The following is a 17,892-nucleotide window of genomic DNA, read 5'->3' as shown; positions in this document are numbered from 1 at the left end:
ACACACATACACACACACACACGCGCACATACACACGCACGCACACACACACACACAGACACACACACACGAACGTACGCATGCACACACGCAAATACACACACACATACACTTCACCGTGCAGGATGAGGGGGTGGGTGGGTGTTCCGCAAAGGTGTAAAACAGATGATAATCTCCCAGATGAGTACACTTGTGTGGGGTGGGTCTGTCGGAAGGGTGACAAGCAGATTGTGGCCTTTTTGGGATGGGGGACGATTTGACAGTGCGGTGGGGGCCAAAATACAGTATGTTTGGGCAATCGCTGGTTGCCCCCCTGTGGGACACCTTGGTGTTTCAAAGTGTCTCCTTGGGGACAGATAGGTGATACCAAATTGTTCCCCGAGGGCTATTTCCAGGCTGCGATCTGAACGGGGTGCTACACCGGACTCCATTAAGCCCGCTACTAACTACAGCCGAACCAAGCCGAACCAAGCCGAACTAGGTTTGGCGAACGTTTGATGCATTGTTCGGTGTACTAACTAGCGGCGAATGTTTCGGTGACACCGGTCACATGATCAAGAAATATAACGTGAGAAGACTCGTGATCGGTTGACAGCGTTATAGTCGCCTTTAGTGTCACTCTTCAAGGATCAAGGTACACACATATTTAAATAATTAAAAGTCAGTTCGTCTAAGGTTACAGTGACGCGTTGCAAGGTTTGCAGGAGTGAATCGGCGAACCTTGAACCCCAAAATAGGGTAATCCCCCGATTTGATGACGTAGTGCAACGTTCAGCGTACCTGGTTCGGCTTGGTTCGGCTGTAGTTAGTCGCTGGCCTTAAGCATGTCTTACACTGTGCCGAATATCCTTGCGAATATGAACATGTTGTATTCGGCAAAAAAAGAGACGAATGGACAGGAACAAATATTGAAAATTCGAAGCCTTACCGATCATTGCGAATGCATACAAATCCATACGAATGCCTTGCGGGCGTATTACGAACGTTGCGAGTGGCCATGCGAGTGTTGCGAGTGCTTGCAAACATTTTACGAATAAAGCGACTATGCAATTCGCATTGTTCGTAATACTGCTCTTACACTGTGCCGAATTTCCCTTGCGAATAGAATTCGCCAATAATTCGTAATGATCGGGACATAATCGCAAGACATTCGTAAATGTTCCTAACCATTCGCCCTCATTCGTCTCTTGTTGCGAATATTAGCAACATGCTTCTTATATTCGCAAGGAAGGCATATTCGTAAGCCATTCCTAATCATCGTAAAGGTATTCGTAGCGCTCGCAAGGCATTCGCAATGATCGGTACACATTCGCAAGCACTCGCAACCATTCGTAAGACATTCGCAAGAAATGTGTATATATGAAAAGGTTTTATTTGGCCCCAAAAAAGAGACGAATGGACAGGAACAATATTGGCCATTCGAAGCCTTACGAATCCTTGCGAATGTCTTACGAATGGTTGCGAGTGCTTGCGAATGTCTACCGATCATTGCGAATGCGTACGAATCCATATTCGCAAGGATATTCGGCACAGTGTAAGACAGGCATAACGAATGTTTGCGAATGCCTTGCGAGCGTTATGAATACATTGCGATGTTTATGAATGTTTGCAATAATATTCGGCACAGCGTAAGACAGGCATAACGAATGGTTGCGAATGCTTTGCGAGCGTGACGAATACATTGCGATGATTACAAATGTCTTGCGAATACTTACGAGTACGTTGGGAAAAAGTTAAAAATATGACTTCCTTGTGAATATTAGGAACATGTTGCTATGTTCGAAACAAGAGACGAATGGTAGCGAACGGTTGAGAACATTTACGAATGTCTTGCGACCATGTCCCGATCATTGCGAATTATTGAAAAATGCTATTCACAAGGGCAATTCAGCACAGTGTAAGAGTAGCTTTACAAAACAACACCCTTTACCCCCCCCCCCCCCACCCGCAACTACGCAACACCTCAGCGTGAGTGGAGCGTAACCCGGATGTCTATTAATTCGAGACGACAAAAGAACGGGGTTGTGCGTATCATGTAGCTGTGCTGTAGCCTGCCTTGTGTTGCGACCATTGTTATCATGTAGCTGTGCTGTAGCCTGCCTCGTGTTGCGACCATTGTTATCATGTAGCTGTGCTGTAGCCTGCCTCGTGTTGCGACCATTGTTATCATGTAGCTGTGCTGTAGCCTGCCTCGTGTTACGACCATTGTTATTATGTAGCTGTGCTGTAGCCTGCCTCGTGTTACGACCATTGTTATCATGTAGCTGTGCTGTAGCCTGCCTCGTGTTGCGACCATTGTTATCATGTAGCTGTGCTGTAGCCTGCCTCGTGTTGCGACCATTGTTATCATGTAGCTGTGCTGTAGCCTGCCTCGTTGTGCGACCATTGTTATCATGTAGCTGTGCTGTAGCCTGCCTCGTGTTGTGACCATTGTTATCATGTAGCTGTGCTGTAGCCTGCCTCGTGTTGTGACCATTGTTATCATGTAGCTGTGCTGTAGCCTGCCTTGTGTTGCGACCATTGTTATCATGTAGCTGTGCTGTAGCCTGCCTCGTGTTGCGACCATTGTTATCATGTAGCTGTGCTGTAGCCTGCCTCGTGTTGCGACCATTGTTATCATGTAGCTGTGCTGTAGCCTGCCTCGTGTTGCGACCATTGTTATCATGTAGCTGTGCTGTAGCCTGCCTCGTGTTGCGACCATTGTTATCATGTAGCTGTGCTGTAGCCTGCCTCGTGTTGCGACCATTGTTATCATGTAGCTGTGCTGTAGTCTGCCTCGTGTTGCGACCATTGTTATCATGTAGCTGTGCTGTAGCCTGCCTCGTGTTGCGACCATTGTTATCATGTAGCTGTGCTGTAGCCTGCCTCGTGTTGCGACCATTGTTATCATGTAGCTGTGCTGTAGCCTGCTTCGTGTTGCAACCATTGTTATCATGTAGCTGTGCTGTAGCCTGCCTCGTGTTGCAACCATTGTTATCATGTAGCTGTGCTGTAGCCTGCTTCGTGTTGCGACCATTGTTATCATGTAGCTGTGCTGTAGCCTGCCTCGTGTTGCGACCATTGTTATCATGTAGCTGTGCTGTAGCCTGCCTCGTGTTGCGACCATTGTTATCATGTAGCTGTGCTGTAGCCTGCCTCGTTGTGCGACCATTGTTATCGGAGTGTTTAGATTAGGAACTTGACATAAAGAAACCACAGCAAGACCGAGGTAAAAAAAACAAGTCGCGTAAGGCGAAAATACAATATTTAGTCAAGTAGCTGTCGAACTCACAGAATGAAACTGAACGCAATGCCATTTTACTCGTAGCATCGTCAGGCCACCGCTCATGGCAAAGGCAGTGAAATTGACAAGAAGAGCGGGGTAGTAGTTGCGCTAAGAAGGATAGCACGCTTTTCTGTACCTCTCTTTGTTTTAACTTTCTGAGCGTGTTTTTAATCCAAACATATCATATCTATATGTTTTTGGAATCAGGAACTGACAAGGAATAAGATGAAAGTGTTTTTAAATTGATTTGGACAATTTAATTTTGATAATAATTTTTATATATTTAATTTTCAGAGCTTGTTTTTAATCCGAATATAACATATTTATATGTTTTTGGAATCAGCAAATGATAGAAAATAAGATAAACGTAAATTTGGATCGTTTTATAAATTTTTATTTTTTTTTACAATTTTCAGATTTTTAATGACCAAAGTCATTAATTAATTTTTAAGCCACCAAGCTGAAATGCAATACCGAACCCCGGGCTTCGTCGAAGATTACTTGACCAAAATTTCAACCAATTTGGTTGAAAAATGAGGGCGTGACAGTGCCGCCTCAACTTTCACGAAAAGCCGGATATGACGTCATCAAAGACATTTATCAAAAAAATGAAAAAACCGTTCGGGGATTTCATACCCAGGAACTCTCATGTCAAATTTCATAAAGATCGGTCCAGTAGTTTAGTCTGAATCGCTCTACACACACACACACACACACACACACACACACACACACGCACGCACATACACCACGACCCTCGTTTCGATTCCCCCTCGATGTTAAAATATTTAGTCAAAACTTGACTAAATATAAAAAGGGTGTGTGTGTGTTCCCTCTATGGTGTTTTACCGCCATATGTGAAGTGCGTGTTTTCAGGTGTGAGATTGTCGTCAGTCGATGCTGATACACGGATGATAACCGGCTCAAATCCTACCTACAGGTGAACGCCACCCTTGACGCGATTCAAGGCAAACTTTTCCATTTTCCTTCTAAGTTTTTGGTTTTCATCCGGATTAAAGGCAAACTACTGCTTCAGCGATAACTACCATTGTTTGGCATTACATAACATGTCGGTAGAGCGGTTGGTATGTTTCCGTAAGTTATTTTTAGAGCTAGAACCGAATGTCGGCGATAGAGCGTAGGAAATTGCTGCTTAATAGGTGTCGAAGGTAGACCCGTGCTTTACTTCACATCGGCGTCGGTACGGGATTTTAACGGACGTAGGACCCATAACAGATGCAACAAAATGTTATTTTGGGGGTTGAATATATCGTCCGAGCCTGTAGACGAGATGAGGTCAAATATTCGAGATGCACGTACGCCAAGCTGCCAACCGCGAATGAAACAATAGATTTTATCATTTGGTTCGATGCAGGTTTTTCGATTCAAAAAGTTCTCACACAAGCACACACACACACACACACACACACACACACACACACACACACACCACACACACAGAGACACACACACACACACACACACACACACACACACGCACGCACACGCACACGCACACACACGCACACACACATACAAACACACACACACACACACACACACACACACACACACACACGCGCGCGCGCGCGCGAACACAGACACATCGCAGAGACACCGAGCAAAACCGGCCTGATCCTCCCTATAACCACTCGTCAGTCGTGATTTAAAATGAGGTTTAAAAGCAGAGTTACATGGAAGCAAATATATAATCCATTTTACATTTAGTCAAGTTTTGACTAAATGTTTTAACATAGAGGGGGAATCGAGACGAGGGTCGTGGTGTATGTGTGTGTGTGTGTGTGTGTGTGTGTGTGTGTGTGTGTGTGTGTGTGTGTGTGTGTGTGTGTGTGTCTGTCTGTGTGTCTGTTTGTCTGTCTGTCTGTCTGTCTGTCTGTGTGTGTGTGTAGAGCGATTCAGACTAAACTACTGGACCGATCTTTATGAAATTTGACAAGAGAGTTCCTGGGAATGATATCCCGGAACTTTTTTCATGTTTTCGATAAATACCTTTGATGACGTCATATCCGGCTTTTTGTAAAAGTTGAGGCGGCACTGTCACACCCTCATTTTTCAATCAAATTGGTTGAAACTTTCGCCAAAGAATCTTCGACGAAGGACGGACTTTGGTAATGCATTTTAGCTTGGTGGCTTAAAAACTAATGAATGAGTTTGGTCATTAAAAATCGGAAACTTGTAATTAAAAATGTTTTGTTTTATTGAACGATCCAAATTTAATGTCATCTTATTCTTCGTCATTTTCTGATTCCACAAACATATACATATGTTATATTTGGATTACAAACAAGCTCTTAAAATTAAAAATATGAAAATTATGATTGAAAATAATTTTCCGAAATCGATTTAAAAACAATTTCATCTTATTCCTTGTTGGTCACTGATTCCAAAAACATATAGATATGATATGTTTGGATTAAAAACAAACTCAGTAAGCTAAAAAGAATAGACATACAAAACAGCGTGTTATCCTGCTCAGCGCGACCACTACCGCACTATTCTGCATGGCTTGTCGATTTCACTGCCTTTGCCACGAGCGGTGGACTGACGAAACTACGAGTATGACTGTGGTCTTGGTGAAAAAAGCAGTGCGTTCAGTTTCATTCTGTGAGTTTGACAGCTTGACTAAATGTTGTTATTTCGCCTTACGCGACTTTTTTTTTTCCTTAAGAAATCGAAACGAAATATATTTAACAAAATGTTTAGTGAGTAAGTTTGTACAGTTAATTGCAACATACAATTAGCACCATTTGAACTTTGTGTAGACTGTATTTAACTATCTAAACTTCACACACAAAATTTTGCGATAAATGTTGCACTCAAATTCAGGGAATAATCTCCGTTTCATTTTATTCAAACCTTATAATGATGTCAGTTAAGGCCGTGCACTTGACTATCTGGATCACCTTTTGGATTACAGATTTATTTACAGGGATCACGTGACCGCTGCTCAAATAACAATACCTTCGAAATCGATCTGACAAAAAAACAGAAGGGACCCACTAAAAATCGACGAAAAATAGAAAGTTTGAATGAAATGACAGGGTAATCCAAGCAAAGCTGTAGGTATCCCACGAACGCTAAACTGTTATCGACAAGGGACATTTTTGATGACCCGGCTGCTGCACCGGCACCAAAAAAACGGCGATTCAGCGCAGTATCTGACAGTGATGTCACCAAACTGCTGAAGGACAGCGAAAACAAAAACACGATGAAAAAAACCGATTCGGATGTGCGCCTTCTTCGGAAGTTTATTAATGAACAATGTCCAGACTTTCAAAACACCGATCTGAGCGACATTGACCATGAACAAAACTGTAAGCATACTGTTTTAGTTTACTTCTTATTTCGTCGCTCAGGATTTTGAATCAGGATCTTGTTGTCGGGATTGATCTAAGCGGTTGCCAATGAAGAGTATTAGAGTTGTGCGCCTTGAATCACTGTCTGTCTTGATCGCTCTCTCTCTCTCACCGCTTCGGCCAACTCATAATCTTCTCTCAGCACTTTTCACCCCAGCAGATTATGTGTATTCTTTGTTGTTTTCTTTATTTCTTCAATGTTAAAATGTATACATGTAGATCGTTAGCTAAACGTGAGTTCGACTTTTAATACCCTCACAAGTAAAGTTTGTGTCAGAATCGAGGGGACTATTAGAATGACGCGCATTTGACACTCTGAGTGATTAGGCTGAAATGAAATTGCCTACAAAATGTCGTCTGCATTACTGCATGTTCGACCCGTGTTGTTCGTTGTGTAAATAACTTAAACAATGACGACAACTCGGTTATTTTCCAGTAATCAATCCGTGGTCATTGTTTAAGCTCTATATAACCTGCTTCCTGCAACTATGGTAACCGGGGATTTATTGCATGGGGAACATGAGATTTATTTCCAAGGTGCTTGTGAATGAAAACTGGTGAAAATGATGACAATGAGTGTTGTTTTCGTGTTTGTTATATGAAACGAAAGCTTACTCTTTGTGTGTGTCTGAGCCTGATATCCCAGCCAGCACGCTCAGATGTGCCCATTTAGGCAACCCATATAGGACTCATACTGAAAGCGCAAATGGTATTGGTGTGGGTCTGATCTGTGCAATACACATGCTCCGGACATGTGGCCCACTTTGGGCGTCGGTGAAATTGAACACTCCTCTTGCTAGGATATACTTATTTAAGTATAGTCTTGTTTACTCAGGTAACAGCCTCTACACTACCCGTCATACAAAAGTACACAAATACATTTAGCTGTAGATCTTTGTGATGCGGCCAGGTTTTAAAACCTGTCTGCAAGTTTGCTTTTGGGAATTTGATTTTGGGGGGTGTCCTAGGTCTCTGGCACACGGCATAAACACTAGTTTATGAACAATAAAACTCTTTACTTCATACGGTAGGGGAATGAATGACCTTTCTGGCAATATACTTGGTTTTTATATAACTGGCCGCATCACAACGATCTACAGCTAAATGTATCTGTGTACTGTTTTATGACGGGTAGTGTAGAACGCTCTTCCGAACGCCCTGTGGCAATCAACCAACACGAATTATTTTAGAACCAAATATATATTCTATTTAATGACTTTATGAAACTACAAACTTGATTGGTATGTTCCCTTCAGATGCTGTTGTTCATTATTTGAATTGATGTTTATTTGTGATTTGGCTCATCGATCATTGTTTTGCTGAGCTAATTAACGTTGCAAAGTATGCTTACTTTGCGTTTATATCACTCTGTATTGCTTTGCACCCTGTTTTGAACACTACCTTATGATTAGGCGTCCGCCCCGTGATCGGGAGGTCGTGGGTTCGAACCCCGGCCGGGTCATACCTAAGACTTTAAAATGTGCAATCTAGTGGCTGCTCCGCCTGGCGTCTGGCATTATGGGGTTAGTGCTAGGACTGGTTGGTCCGGTGTCAGAATAATGTGACTGGGTGAGACATGAAGCCTGTGCTGCGACTTCTGTCTTGTGTGTGGCGCACGTTATATGTCAAAGCAGCACCGCCCTGATATGGCCCTTCGTGGTCGGCTGGGCGTTAAGCAAACAAACAAACAAACAAACAAACCTTATGATTTACAATGTTTCTATATAATGCGCTTCTTGTACATGAACTTATATGTTCTACCATTAATTATGTTTGTTTGGTAGTTGTAGTTAAAGTAGATTAGGCCCTCTTTAGGGCGAGGGCCAGATGCATAAAAGCATAAATATGCTTATTCTTGTTACCCTCCAAAAATTAAGAATTGTCATTGTTATTGTTCTTTTCTGTCCCTATCTATGTCTCAGTCTCTTAATCTCTCTTTCTCTCTCTCTCTATCTCTCTCTCTCACTCTCTCTTTCTCTCTCTCTCTCTCTCTCTCTCTCTCTCTCTCTCTCTCTCACACACACACTCGCACACATACAGACACAGACACACATACACACACACACAAACATCCACACACACACACACACGCACACACACATACGTACACACATACACACACACACACAAACATCCACACACACACACACGCACACACACACATACGTACACACATACACACACACACACACACACAACCACACAATCACACACACACTTACACACACATACACACGCACAACCACACACAACCATGCACACACACACACACACACACACACACACACACACACACACACACACACATACACACACAAACGTACACATACACAAACACGCACAATAACCACGGTTCTTATTTGTCAGCAGCCAACAGTCAACATGGCAGCGCAACCCGACCTGGCAATGTGCAAACAGCGCGTTCAGCAGTGGTATCCGGAGCTCTCCACACAGTCCTACTTTGTGCCTGCAGTGTACATGAACAGAACACAACACGATGAAGAGAAGGTAGCAGGGCGCACTGTGTACGTCCTACAGCCTCTGAGCCAGGAAAGTGACGCTCGTGATGACGCTGCAAATAATCGGGTGCTGAGCTGCTTACACCAGGTGTCCCGCGGGCAAGCCATGTTTGTCATTTCACAGCTCCAGTTCAACGAGTATCTGAACAATCTGTCTTGTACCCACAAACCTATACCACCCAAACCGAAAGACTCCATCTTAAAACAACAAAAGAAACACGAGGGAGATTTTGACATTTTGATTATTCACAGAAGGTACGGAATCTTAGCATGTGAGCTCAAAGCATTTGGAGATAACGTTTCCACGGCTAACATGTCAGTGGTGGATCAGCAGATAACCATTGCAAAGAAAGTGCAAGAAGCCGTTACGCAGATGCAGAAGGCACGCGACGTGCTCCAACACCTTGTGTCACACGATCAGAACAAGCCCAGGATCAGGACAACGCTGATGGTGCCCAACATCACCAGGGACCAACTGCGTACAGCTCTAGGTGCCAATCTCAAGCTGCAGCAGGTTGGTCAATATCAATACCAGTTGTCCCGTGTACTTGCGTGCGATAGTGTATGGTGTTATTACCACAGAGAGGACCAGTAGGTACGATTTCTCAACAAACATTCCCTGAATGTAGAGCAGGGTGTAGATACAACCCGGTATCTGCGTTTTGAAATGTTCTATTTCATTGTTGTGCTGACTGTCTTTAACATGTGTGTTAAGCTGCCACTAACGTTTTGCCAACGAAGGACAGATTTGGTTTCCTCATTTGAGCAAACGTTCTCTCCTTGGGAAATTCTTCAAACAAAATTGAACTGCTGTTCGCGAGGATAGCCTACAGCGGCCTTTAATTTACTCCCCGCGTGCATGTTTTTCAGCCACCAGACGTTTGCATTATAGACTTTAATGATCCCCGAGATGACTCCGCATATGAGCAGCAAACCAGCAATTCAAGGTGCCATCAATTAAAATACAACGTCCTTGCTGTTTAGTTTATCTTGTAAAGATTAGCAAGCCACCAAGGCTTAACCAGGAATGAGAGCATTCTTCCACTCAGACATACGCCTGAAACCCTTGTCATCATTTTCACGACTTTTCACTCATAGCGGGGTTCATTAACAAAATAGAAACGAAGATACCTTACCAAGCGTGGACCAAGACAAGAAAAGATAACTCTATTTCTCTGTTACAGAAATCGACAAAATATGGGGTCAGGGAATCTAGTATTAGTGGGGTTGGAAAAATGCGGATATGGCATACGTTATGTAAAGTTAGATGTAGAAACCTCTCGTCTAAAATGATGGTGGGAAAGTAGAACTCGAAGGTGCGTACATTTTCTCATCCCAAAGGAATACAATTGTAGTGGAAACTGCGAATATATTTTTTTGTTAGGAAATATTTGTTTTTCTTTTTTTAGACCGTGCACCATTTCAATTGTAACAGTCTAGATAAATTGGAAGTCCCAAGAGTTCATGTTGATACAACGAACCAGAATTTATGTTGGGGAACTTACTGTTGCGATCAACGAAACAGGCAACCTAACTAATGTCCGAGTACCCACGAGCTGTACGGTAAATGTGTCAGCAAAATAAATCGTAACACTTATAGAGGTATCTGCACTTACACAAACATTATACAAAGTGTTTCTGAGTGTTTTTGTTCTGGTTTTTGTAAACACACATTTCAATTAGAGTAGTCGTACTGCATCAGCGACTCACTTGTGGTGTCATGAAGTTTTGTCAAATGCTGGTTCTACAAAGAAGTACCGGTAGTTGTACAGTTCCTTGCTCAGGAAACTGTTCACGGTTTTGGAAATATTATTAAACAATTCGTGGAAGTCGCCACGTTGTTGCAAAAGTAGTTCCGCATATTTATACAATCAGATAGCTTGCCCCCTTGACGTCATTTGCATGACATACACACGTGTGAAGATATGGTCTAGTTATAACATGGATGATCTCTCTTTTGTGAACACACTTTGAAATGACTCCATGACATATTTTAAAAGCAGTCCAGATCAATACTGGTGGGATGGGATGGGGGTATAGGGGGAACCGTACTTTGCCAAATATTGTGAGCAAGTGATACGAGGAGACTTTGGATGTGCCTCTCTCAGTGGAGGTTACAAAATCAACTGCAGCAAAAACGCGCTGTATAACAAATGGCGCTATATAAGTGTGTTTGTTTTCTCCTCTGTCAGGATCTACGTGACTGTCTGCTGGTCAGTCCAACCACAGACCCCACCACCCTGTGTCTTACACAAGATGATGTGAGCAACCCTGCCCAGTGGTGGCGAGAGTGTGCTGAAAGAGACGGGCAAGACCCTTCCATGACGGATGATACTTATGTGGACCTCGTGTCACGGTACGTTTGTCTATGTATGTGTGCGTATGTGTGGAGGGCGGAGGTGGGGGGATGGGTGGGTGGATGCAACTCGACTGTGTCATGTTGTATTAGATGCGTGAAGATGTTTAGGGAATTAATGCTTTTGGGTAAAAACAAGAGAGAGATACTTCTAGGACTTGTCCGAAAATCTTGATAATCCCTGTTGCTATCTATACAGTCTAATCGCAGGGTTTACTCTTAATCTTGCACTTGTCTGACATGTTCCATCTGTCAACCGTTCCAGGTTTGGAGGGCCCGCGACCACAGTCACTGTGCCGTGTTCAGCAGTGCCCGGCCTGGCAAAAGCCCAATGCTCTGATCTCCGTCTGCCAGGGGAAGGGGTCGCAGAGACAGCGAACAGATTCGCCCCAGCTGACATTGTACTGCATCCTACTCAGCTGGACGTGTTGCAGAACGAGTTGTCTCCTTTGGTGTTCGTCTGCGGTCCTCCCGGTACAGGAAAATCTCTCGTTCTGATTCTGAAAGCAATAGACTGGATTCAGAACAAAAAAGAACCTGTGCATGTCGTGAGCACACGGGAGGGCAACATGGCGGCGTCACACATGATCGCTCATCAGCTGAGGGAGATGGCGGAACAAGCAGATGAACACTTGATTCACCTGCACATGTATGATCTGCCGATGGAGCTCAACAAGGCTTTGAGAGAACTCAGTCAGTCAGTACCAGATAACGTCTTTGTCATCGTGGACGAAGCTTGTGATGATTATACCGAGTGAGTAACATCATATGTTTTCATGAATGCATGTTAAATACAAGGTCTACACTGGAATTATTCTGATACGTTACAATGTGCTAACACATGCCTCATCCAAATGCCAAAATTCAAAAGTTATTCATTTGTCTAAAAATGAACATTGGCCAAGAAATTCGAACCATTGTTGTATCTGATGAACTAACATACAGTGCAAATATTCTCAAACAGAATTTTTATTCTATGCTTCTAAAGCTCTTTCTTTTGTTTCAGTAACAGTGAAATTCACTTTGCCGAGTTTTGCACCAAGCTCAGCCAGCGTGTGGGGCCAGGGTTACACCTCTGGGCTGCCTCCAATTACCACAACTTCAGACCTCCATTGCTGACCGAGGCTGTGCTGAGAACTGGCCTGAGGACACCACCGTCAGTCACTCGTCACGTGGCTCAGCACCGCGCTCTAGGAGAGAGAAAAAATGTCCAGGGTTATGAGGAATCCTCAACTCCGCTGCCTGCTGATGGTCCACCTGTGCGAGAAGTGACTCATCGCGGCGATGGACATGATCCACAACAGGAAACGTATGAGTGTGAAGCATGCGGAAACGAGGTCGCAAGAATCCTTGATACCTTGCACGTTGGAAACACTGGTGAGCTTCCAGTGTGTGTGTGTGTGTGTGTGTGTGTGTGTGTGTGTGTGTGTGTGTGTGTGTGTGTGTGTGTGTGTGTGTGTGTGTGTGTGTTTGTGTTTGTTTGTCTGTGTATGTATGTGTGTGTGTTGAGTGATTCCCATTAATGTGCTTGACAGATCTTCATGAAATTTTACATACAAAATCTTTCAGACGATATGCCCAGACTTTGTTTGGGAGGCGTCATATCCGGCGTTTTAGAATGATTGTATTGTATTCTTTATAATTCGTGTGTGTGTGTGTGTGTGTGTGTGTGTGTGTGTGTGTGTGTGTGTGTGCGTGCGTGCGTGTGTGTGTGTGCGTGTGCGTGCGTGCATGTGTGTGTGTGTGTGTGCGTGCGTGCGTGCGTGTGTGTGTGTGTGTATGTGTGTGTGTGGGTGTGTGAGTGTGAGTGAGTGTGTGTGTGTGTGTGTGTGTGTGTGTGTGTTTGTGTTTGTGTTTGTTTTTCTGTGTATGTATGTGTGTGTGTTGAGTGATTCCCATGAAAGTACTTGACAGATCTTCATGAAACTTTACATACAAATATTCCAGACGATATCTCCAGACTTTGTTTGGAGGCGTCATATCCGGCATTTTACAATGATTGTATTGTATTCTTTAGAATTAGCTAATTCAAATTAATAGACATGTCATGTTTATTCTAAAAATGTGCTCAGATTTACATAAAGAGTTTTGGTTTATGCAAATAAGGTACCATTTTCGCATGTGTGTGTGTGCAGCAATTCCATGAAACTACCGAACACATTTTGTATTAAATTGTACATGTGATCTCTGCCAGGTATTACCTTCAGAGTGGTGTTCCCATTATTTCCATAACAGTTTGTAGAAGACGTCATATCAATATGCTATTATAACGAATGTATGTGTTGTATGTTTTTGATGACAGGTCGATGTCAAGGAAGAAAGCCACAACCGCCGCGCTACAGGGATGTCTTCGTACTTTCCTGGGACTCTTTCTTCCGTGATGATGAGCATGACGCTTCAGGTAACGTGACCAACCCAGCCAGCGGCTTCGTACGAGGTTTGAGAGATGGAGGCATACCGGTCACAGTTCTAGAAACAGGCGACGCTCTTGGTGTCAAATATGTAGCTACCATGGCAGGACCTGACCACGTCATTGCAGCTGGCAGCCGGTTTGTCCAGGGCTTGGAGAGGAAGATTGTTGTCTATGTTCAGACCTCCAAGCCAGTGTATGACGACGAGGACTGGGGTCGTCTATGCGCGATGTCACGGTGCACGTCCCTGCTCATTTGGGTCAAACCGTGACGTGCAACTGCGGCTGGTACTCACTGTTTCTACAACTCACAGCATGCTAGCAAGGATCATGGTATGAAGGGGAATGCGCTACCAAATTTGGAATAAACATTGAGAACATGAGAAATATTCTTTAAAATACGATGTACAATACATGACTTAACATTATTTTATCGTTCTATCTATACCAGGTACAAATACACTATTTCATAAACAAAATAATCAGTTTTGGCCTTCTGCTGAAAAGCTGTCTGACGACGTCGATTTGTTGTTTTGGTGGTATGTCTTAGTGTGTGTGAGTTCCTGCAACCTACCCTATTATGGTAAGATATGCCAAGTAAAGTTATCAAGTGTTAAAATCAAGACGTATACGTCTGACGCTTTCTTTCTTCGCCGCTACTAAAGCAAGTGTGTGCAAGATTGTATACTAGTACTGTACCTCGCTTTCAGAGCATGACACGAATTGCGTCAAACTCGCAATTGTCCCTCCAAAAGCAAACTGCACACATTACGTATGAACGAAAACTCTGTCTAACGACACAGTCTGAATAGCAGGTAATCTCTTACTCCCTAAGGTTGTTGATACATGAGGGAGTGATTGTTTTTTTCAGAATCCTGCACCACAACCCGATAGCTCGTTCATCTGATGGGCGAAATGGAATATGTCAGTGTGTATGCAATGTTATTTTACAAGACTTACTGTGTTGCCTGTTTGTGCAGGGTCTAGTGTGGTAAGTTTTTTTTTTGTTAAATTTTTTTTAACCTCAGTTGCATGCAGGTTTGCTACTACAATTATTTTTTGCCTTTTTTTGTTTTTGTTTGTGTGTGTGTGTGTGTGTGTGTGTGTGTGTGTGTGTGTGTGTGTGTGTGTGTGTGTGTGGCTTGGAGCAAACCTTCTTCATATGTCTTTTCTTTTCTCAGTCAAATGTGTTTATTTTTTAAATCAACAAACTTTATCAGTAAACTAATATGTTTAAATAAATAAATAAATAAAAATAATCATAACATAAATTTATTCCTAATGTTCAGCTCAGTTTCCAATAATACACCCAAATCTAACTTTTTCCCATATATAAATGTTCCAATGGTCATTAATTTTGGTAATTAAATAATAATTCACAAAATAAATATAAACATTTTTCAAACTTTCCCTAAAATAACCCAAAAATACATTTTCTTCATTCAAAATGATGGCAACATGTATTTTCTTATAAACAAAATCTGTACATATTTTCCAACCCTTCATCACCTCTTGGCAACTAAAAAAGAAATGTTCAAGGGTGTCTAATTCATTACAAACTTCACACTTATTCGATGTTCGTAATCCCATTTTGTTTAATAAAATATTGGTTGGATATAATTATTTTATGTAATAATTTCCATTGCAGCAGACGTAATCTTTCTTCTTTTGTGCTGTTAATAGCCAGTAACCAGTTTCTCTCTCCTAGTGTGGTAAGTCATCATACACCCCGTTTCTCTTGATTTGTGGTGGTAGTTGCCAGCAGTCCCGTTAGTCTTATTGTGTCACCTTGCAAGAAAGGTTGTACCGACTCTATGTGTATTCATGTTCACTTTGCTGCTTGTTTTTTTAATTCTATTTAATGTTGTAATTTGCTTTTTATAGTTTTATTTCTTCGTTTTTAAACCTGCTGCCAATTAGAAACTGATAGAAACAATCGTGTTTGCCTTTTATGTGAGAGCCTGCCACATGTGAAGTGTATGAAATAAACACTCGTAACCTAGGAGCGTGACCTGTGTGTGTGTGTGTGTGTGTGTGTGTGTGTGTGTGTGTGTGTGTGTGTGTGTGTGTGTGTGTGTTTTCTTCTCTTTGTTTGTTTGTTTTCAAATTATTGGTTCAACTGTTACAGGTTCTCGACCAAAGTTGCTTTCTTTGGCCTTTGACAAACATGAAGCTGTAACTGAATGCCGTGCCAATGCAATATGGTTAGGTGTGATCACTAAGCAAACTTGTCTATTCAGGGCAAGGGTTAATGTGTTCCCTCTGATGAGGTGAACACTAGTTTCGTTTTGACTGTTTTGAGTGTCTGTAATTATAATAATTCGGTACGTCGTATACTTGGTCGTCAGGAATGCAAAATCTCCGCAAAGGCATGGAAAGAAAGGAGGACAGTATGACGTCAAATGTTTACTTCTGGTAAAAAGTTATGGACAAACTATATGCACTTAAGGCATTGTAAGGCAGTAAAATTCAACTTGCATATACAGCCGCCATATTGGATTTGTAGGAAACGGTTTTACAGCAACATCATACATAAGAAATTCATAATATTTGGCACAAGGCTACACATGTATCATATCAACGGTAATATAAAACGAATTTTTTGTCATAAGACTACAGTTATGCAACCATATGTAATATGTAAAACCGTTTCCTACAAATCCAACATGGCGGCTGTTTCTGCCAGTTTCCATAGCAACGGCAGTCTATGTCCACTAGTATTCACAATTTATTCATTCATGTTTAAAAGTTACTTCAATAACTACCCAAAAAACTAGGTTATTCCATGTACTCTCCAAGTTTAATTGTACATTTAATTACTCAATTTATACATCTAATACAATGAAAATAGCTAGAACGTTGACTTTATTGCGTGCCTTTGCCTGATGGACAATGTTTTTTTCACAAATGGATGGATGCCTAAGGCATAGCTCAAAGTCCCAAGGGCTCTGTGCACCCTGGATGTGAGGAGTTCAGTAACTTTAAGGAAGTTCAATTTTATTGCGTGGGGAACATCTGTAACAACAACTTTAAAAAGTGAAGTGCACTGACATCAACACATTAAGTCATGTTGTCAGCCTGACTAAAACTGAATACTCTGAAGAGGTTTTGGTTTCCACCGAGACTATTAAGTCCATAGCTGGGTTGTCGGAAACCCTTCAAATGAGACAGGGTGGTCTCGGTTAAAATACCAACACCACAACAATAAATATAATTTGCAGAACATGGTTCCTTATTTATAAGCACATTCAGAACGAGCATAACATAACTACATGTATGAATTTAGGAAATAATAAAGAAAACAATAAAATTACTTTTGTGTCTGTAATTTCAATTTTGATTTGAGGCAGACTTTATTCATTAGCAGGTTAATTAATATTTTTTAAGCTTCGAATCTAAATTGCAACCCACAGTTGGGACTAGGTAAAAAATATTGTCATAATTTTCACGAGTTTTCATTCACTAGCACCTGGGCAATAAATCCCCGGTTACCATAGTTGCAGGAAGCAGGTTATACATGGATAATCAAAAGCGGCAAACCTAATAGAAACGCTCGGGGATTCTTCGGCTCTTTTCATTGGTGTTTCCCCAGACCTAAACAGACGACACGACACTGCTTTGCAAAGTTCCAAAAACGAACTGGCAAACTGGCAAAAGTAAAAAAAAAAAACCCAACTACTTCATGAAAGGTCATACATTCATCAAAAACAAATGAAACCTAGCGATATGTTTTGTCTTCTTACAGAGTCATGGAGTGCGTGTATCTGTGTTTCTATACACAGACGTTCGGAGAAACACGAACGTCAAGTTCAAGTAAAACGACCCCTGACACACACATTTTGACCCGTGTCCAAGACGTTGTATCGATAAACGAAGCACAAATAAGAAACAATAATAAAAGCAAAGAAAATAGCAACAAGATATGCAAACATCTAACAAAGCCGAGCAAGCAGAATGACAGGTCT

General features: G+C 42.1%; 1 protein-coding gene across 1 annotated transcript; it reads left to right on the top strand.

Annotated features, from left to right (window-relative positions):
- The first annotated feature begins 4,123 nt into the window (after positions 1-4,123).
- Positions 4,124-15,929, top strand: LOC138951005 (uncharacterized). Its single transcript, XM_070322702.1, has 6 exons — positions 4,124-4,205; positions 9,013-9,675; positions 11,354-11,517; positions 11,783-12,271; positions 12,524-12,894; positions 13,820-15,929. The coding sequence occupies exons 2-6, from the start codon at positions 9,025-9,027 to the stop codon at positions 14,197-14,199; spliced, it is 2,055 nt and encodes a 684-aa protein (XP_070178803.1). The 5' UTR covers positions 4,124-4,205; positions 9,013-9,024; the 3' UTR covers positions 14,200-15,929.
- The last annotated feature ends 1,963 nt before the right edge of the window (positions 15,930-17,892 follow it).

The sequence above is a fragment of the Littorina saxatilis genome, linkage group LG16 (assembly GCF_037325665.1).
Source record: "Littorina saxatilis isolate snail1 linkage group LG16, US_GU_Lsax_2.0, whole genome shotgun sequence".
Lineage (NCBI taxonomy): Eukaryota > Metazoa > Mollusca > Gastropoda > Littorinimorpha > Littorinidae > Littorina > Littorina saxatilis.
The sequence above is the reverse complement of the archived record's forward strand: the minus strand, read 5'-3'. Positions and strand labels throughout refer to the sequence as shown.

Coding starts and splice junctions, on each gene's coding strand:
- LOC138951005 (XM_070322702.1), top strand. CDS start 9,025: ATGGCAGCGCAACCCGACCTGGCAATGTGCAAACAGCGCGTTCAGCAG. Junction 11,518..11,782: donor TATGTGGACCTCGTGTCACG/GTACGTTTGTCT, acceptor CAACCGTTCCAG/GTTTGGAGGGCCCGCGACCA. Junction 12,895..13,819: donor CTTGCACGTTGGAAACACTG/GTGAGCTTCCAG, acceptor TTTTGATGACAG/GTCGATGTCAAGGAAGAAAG.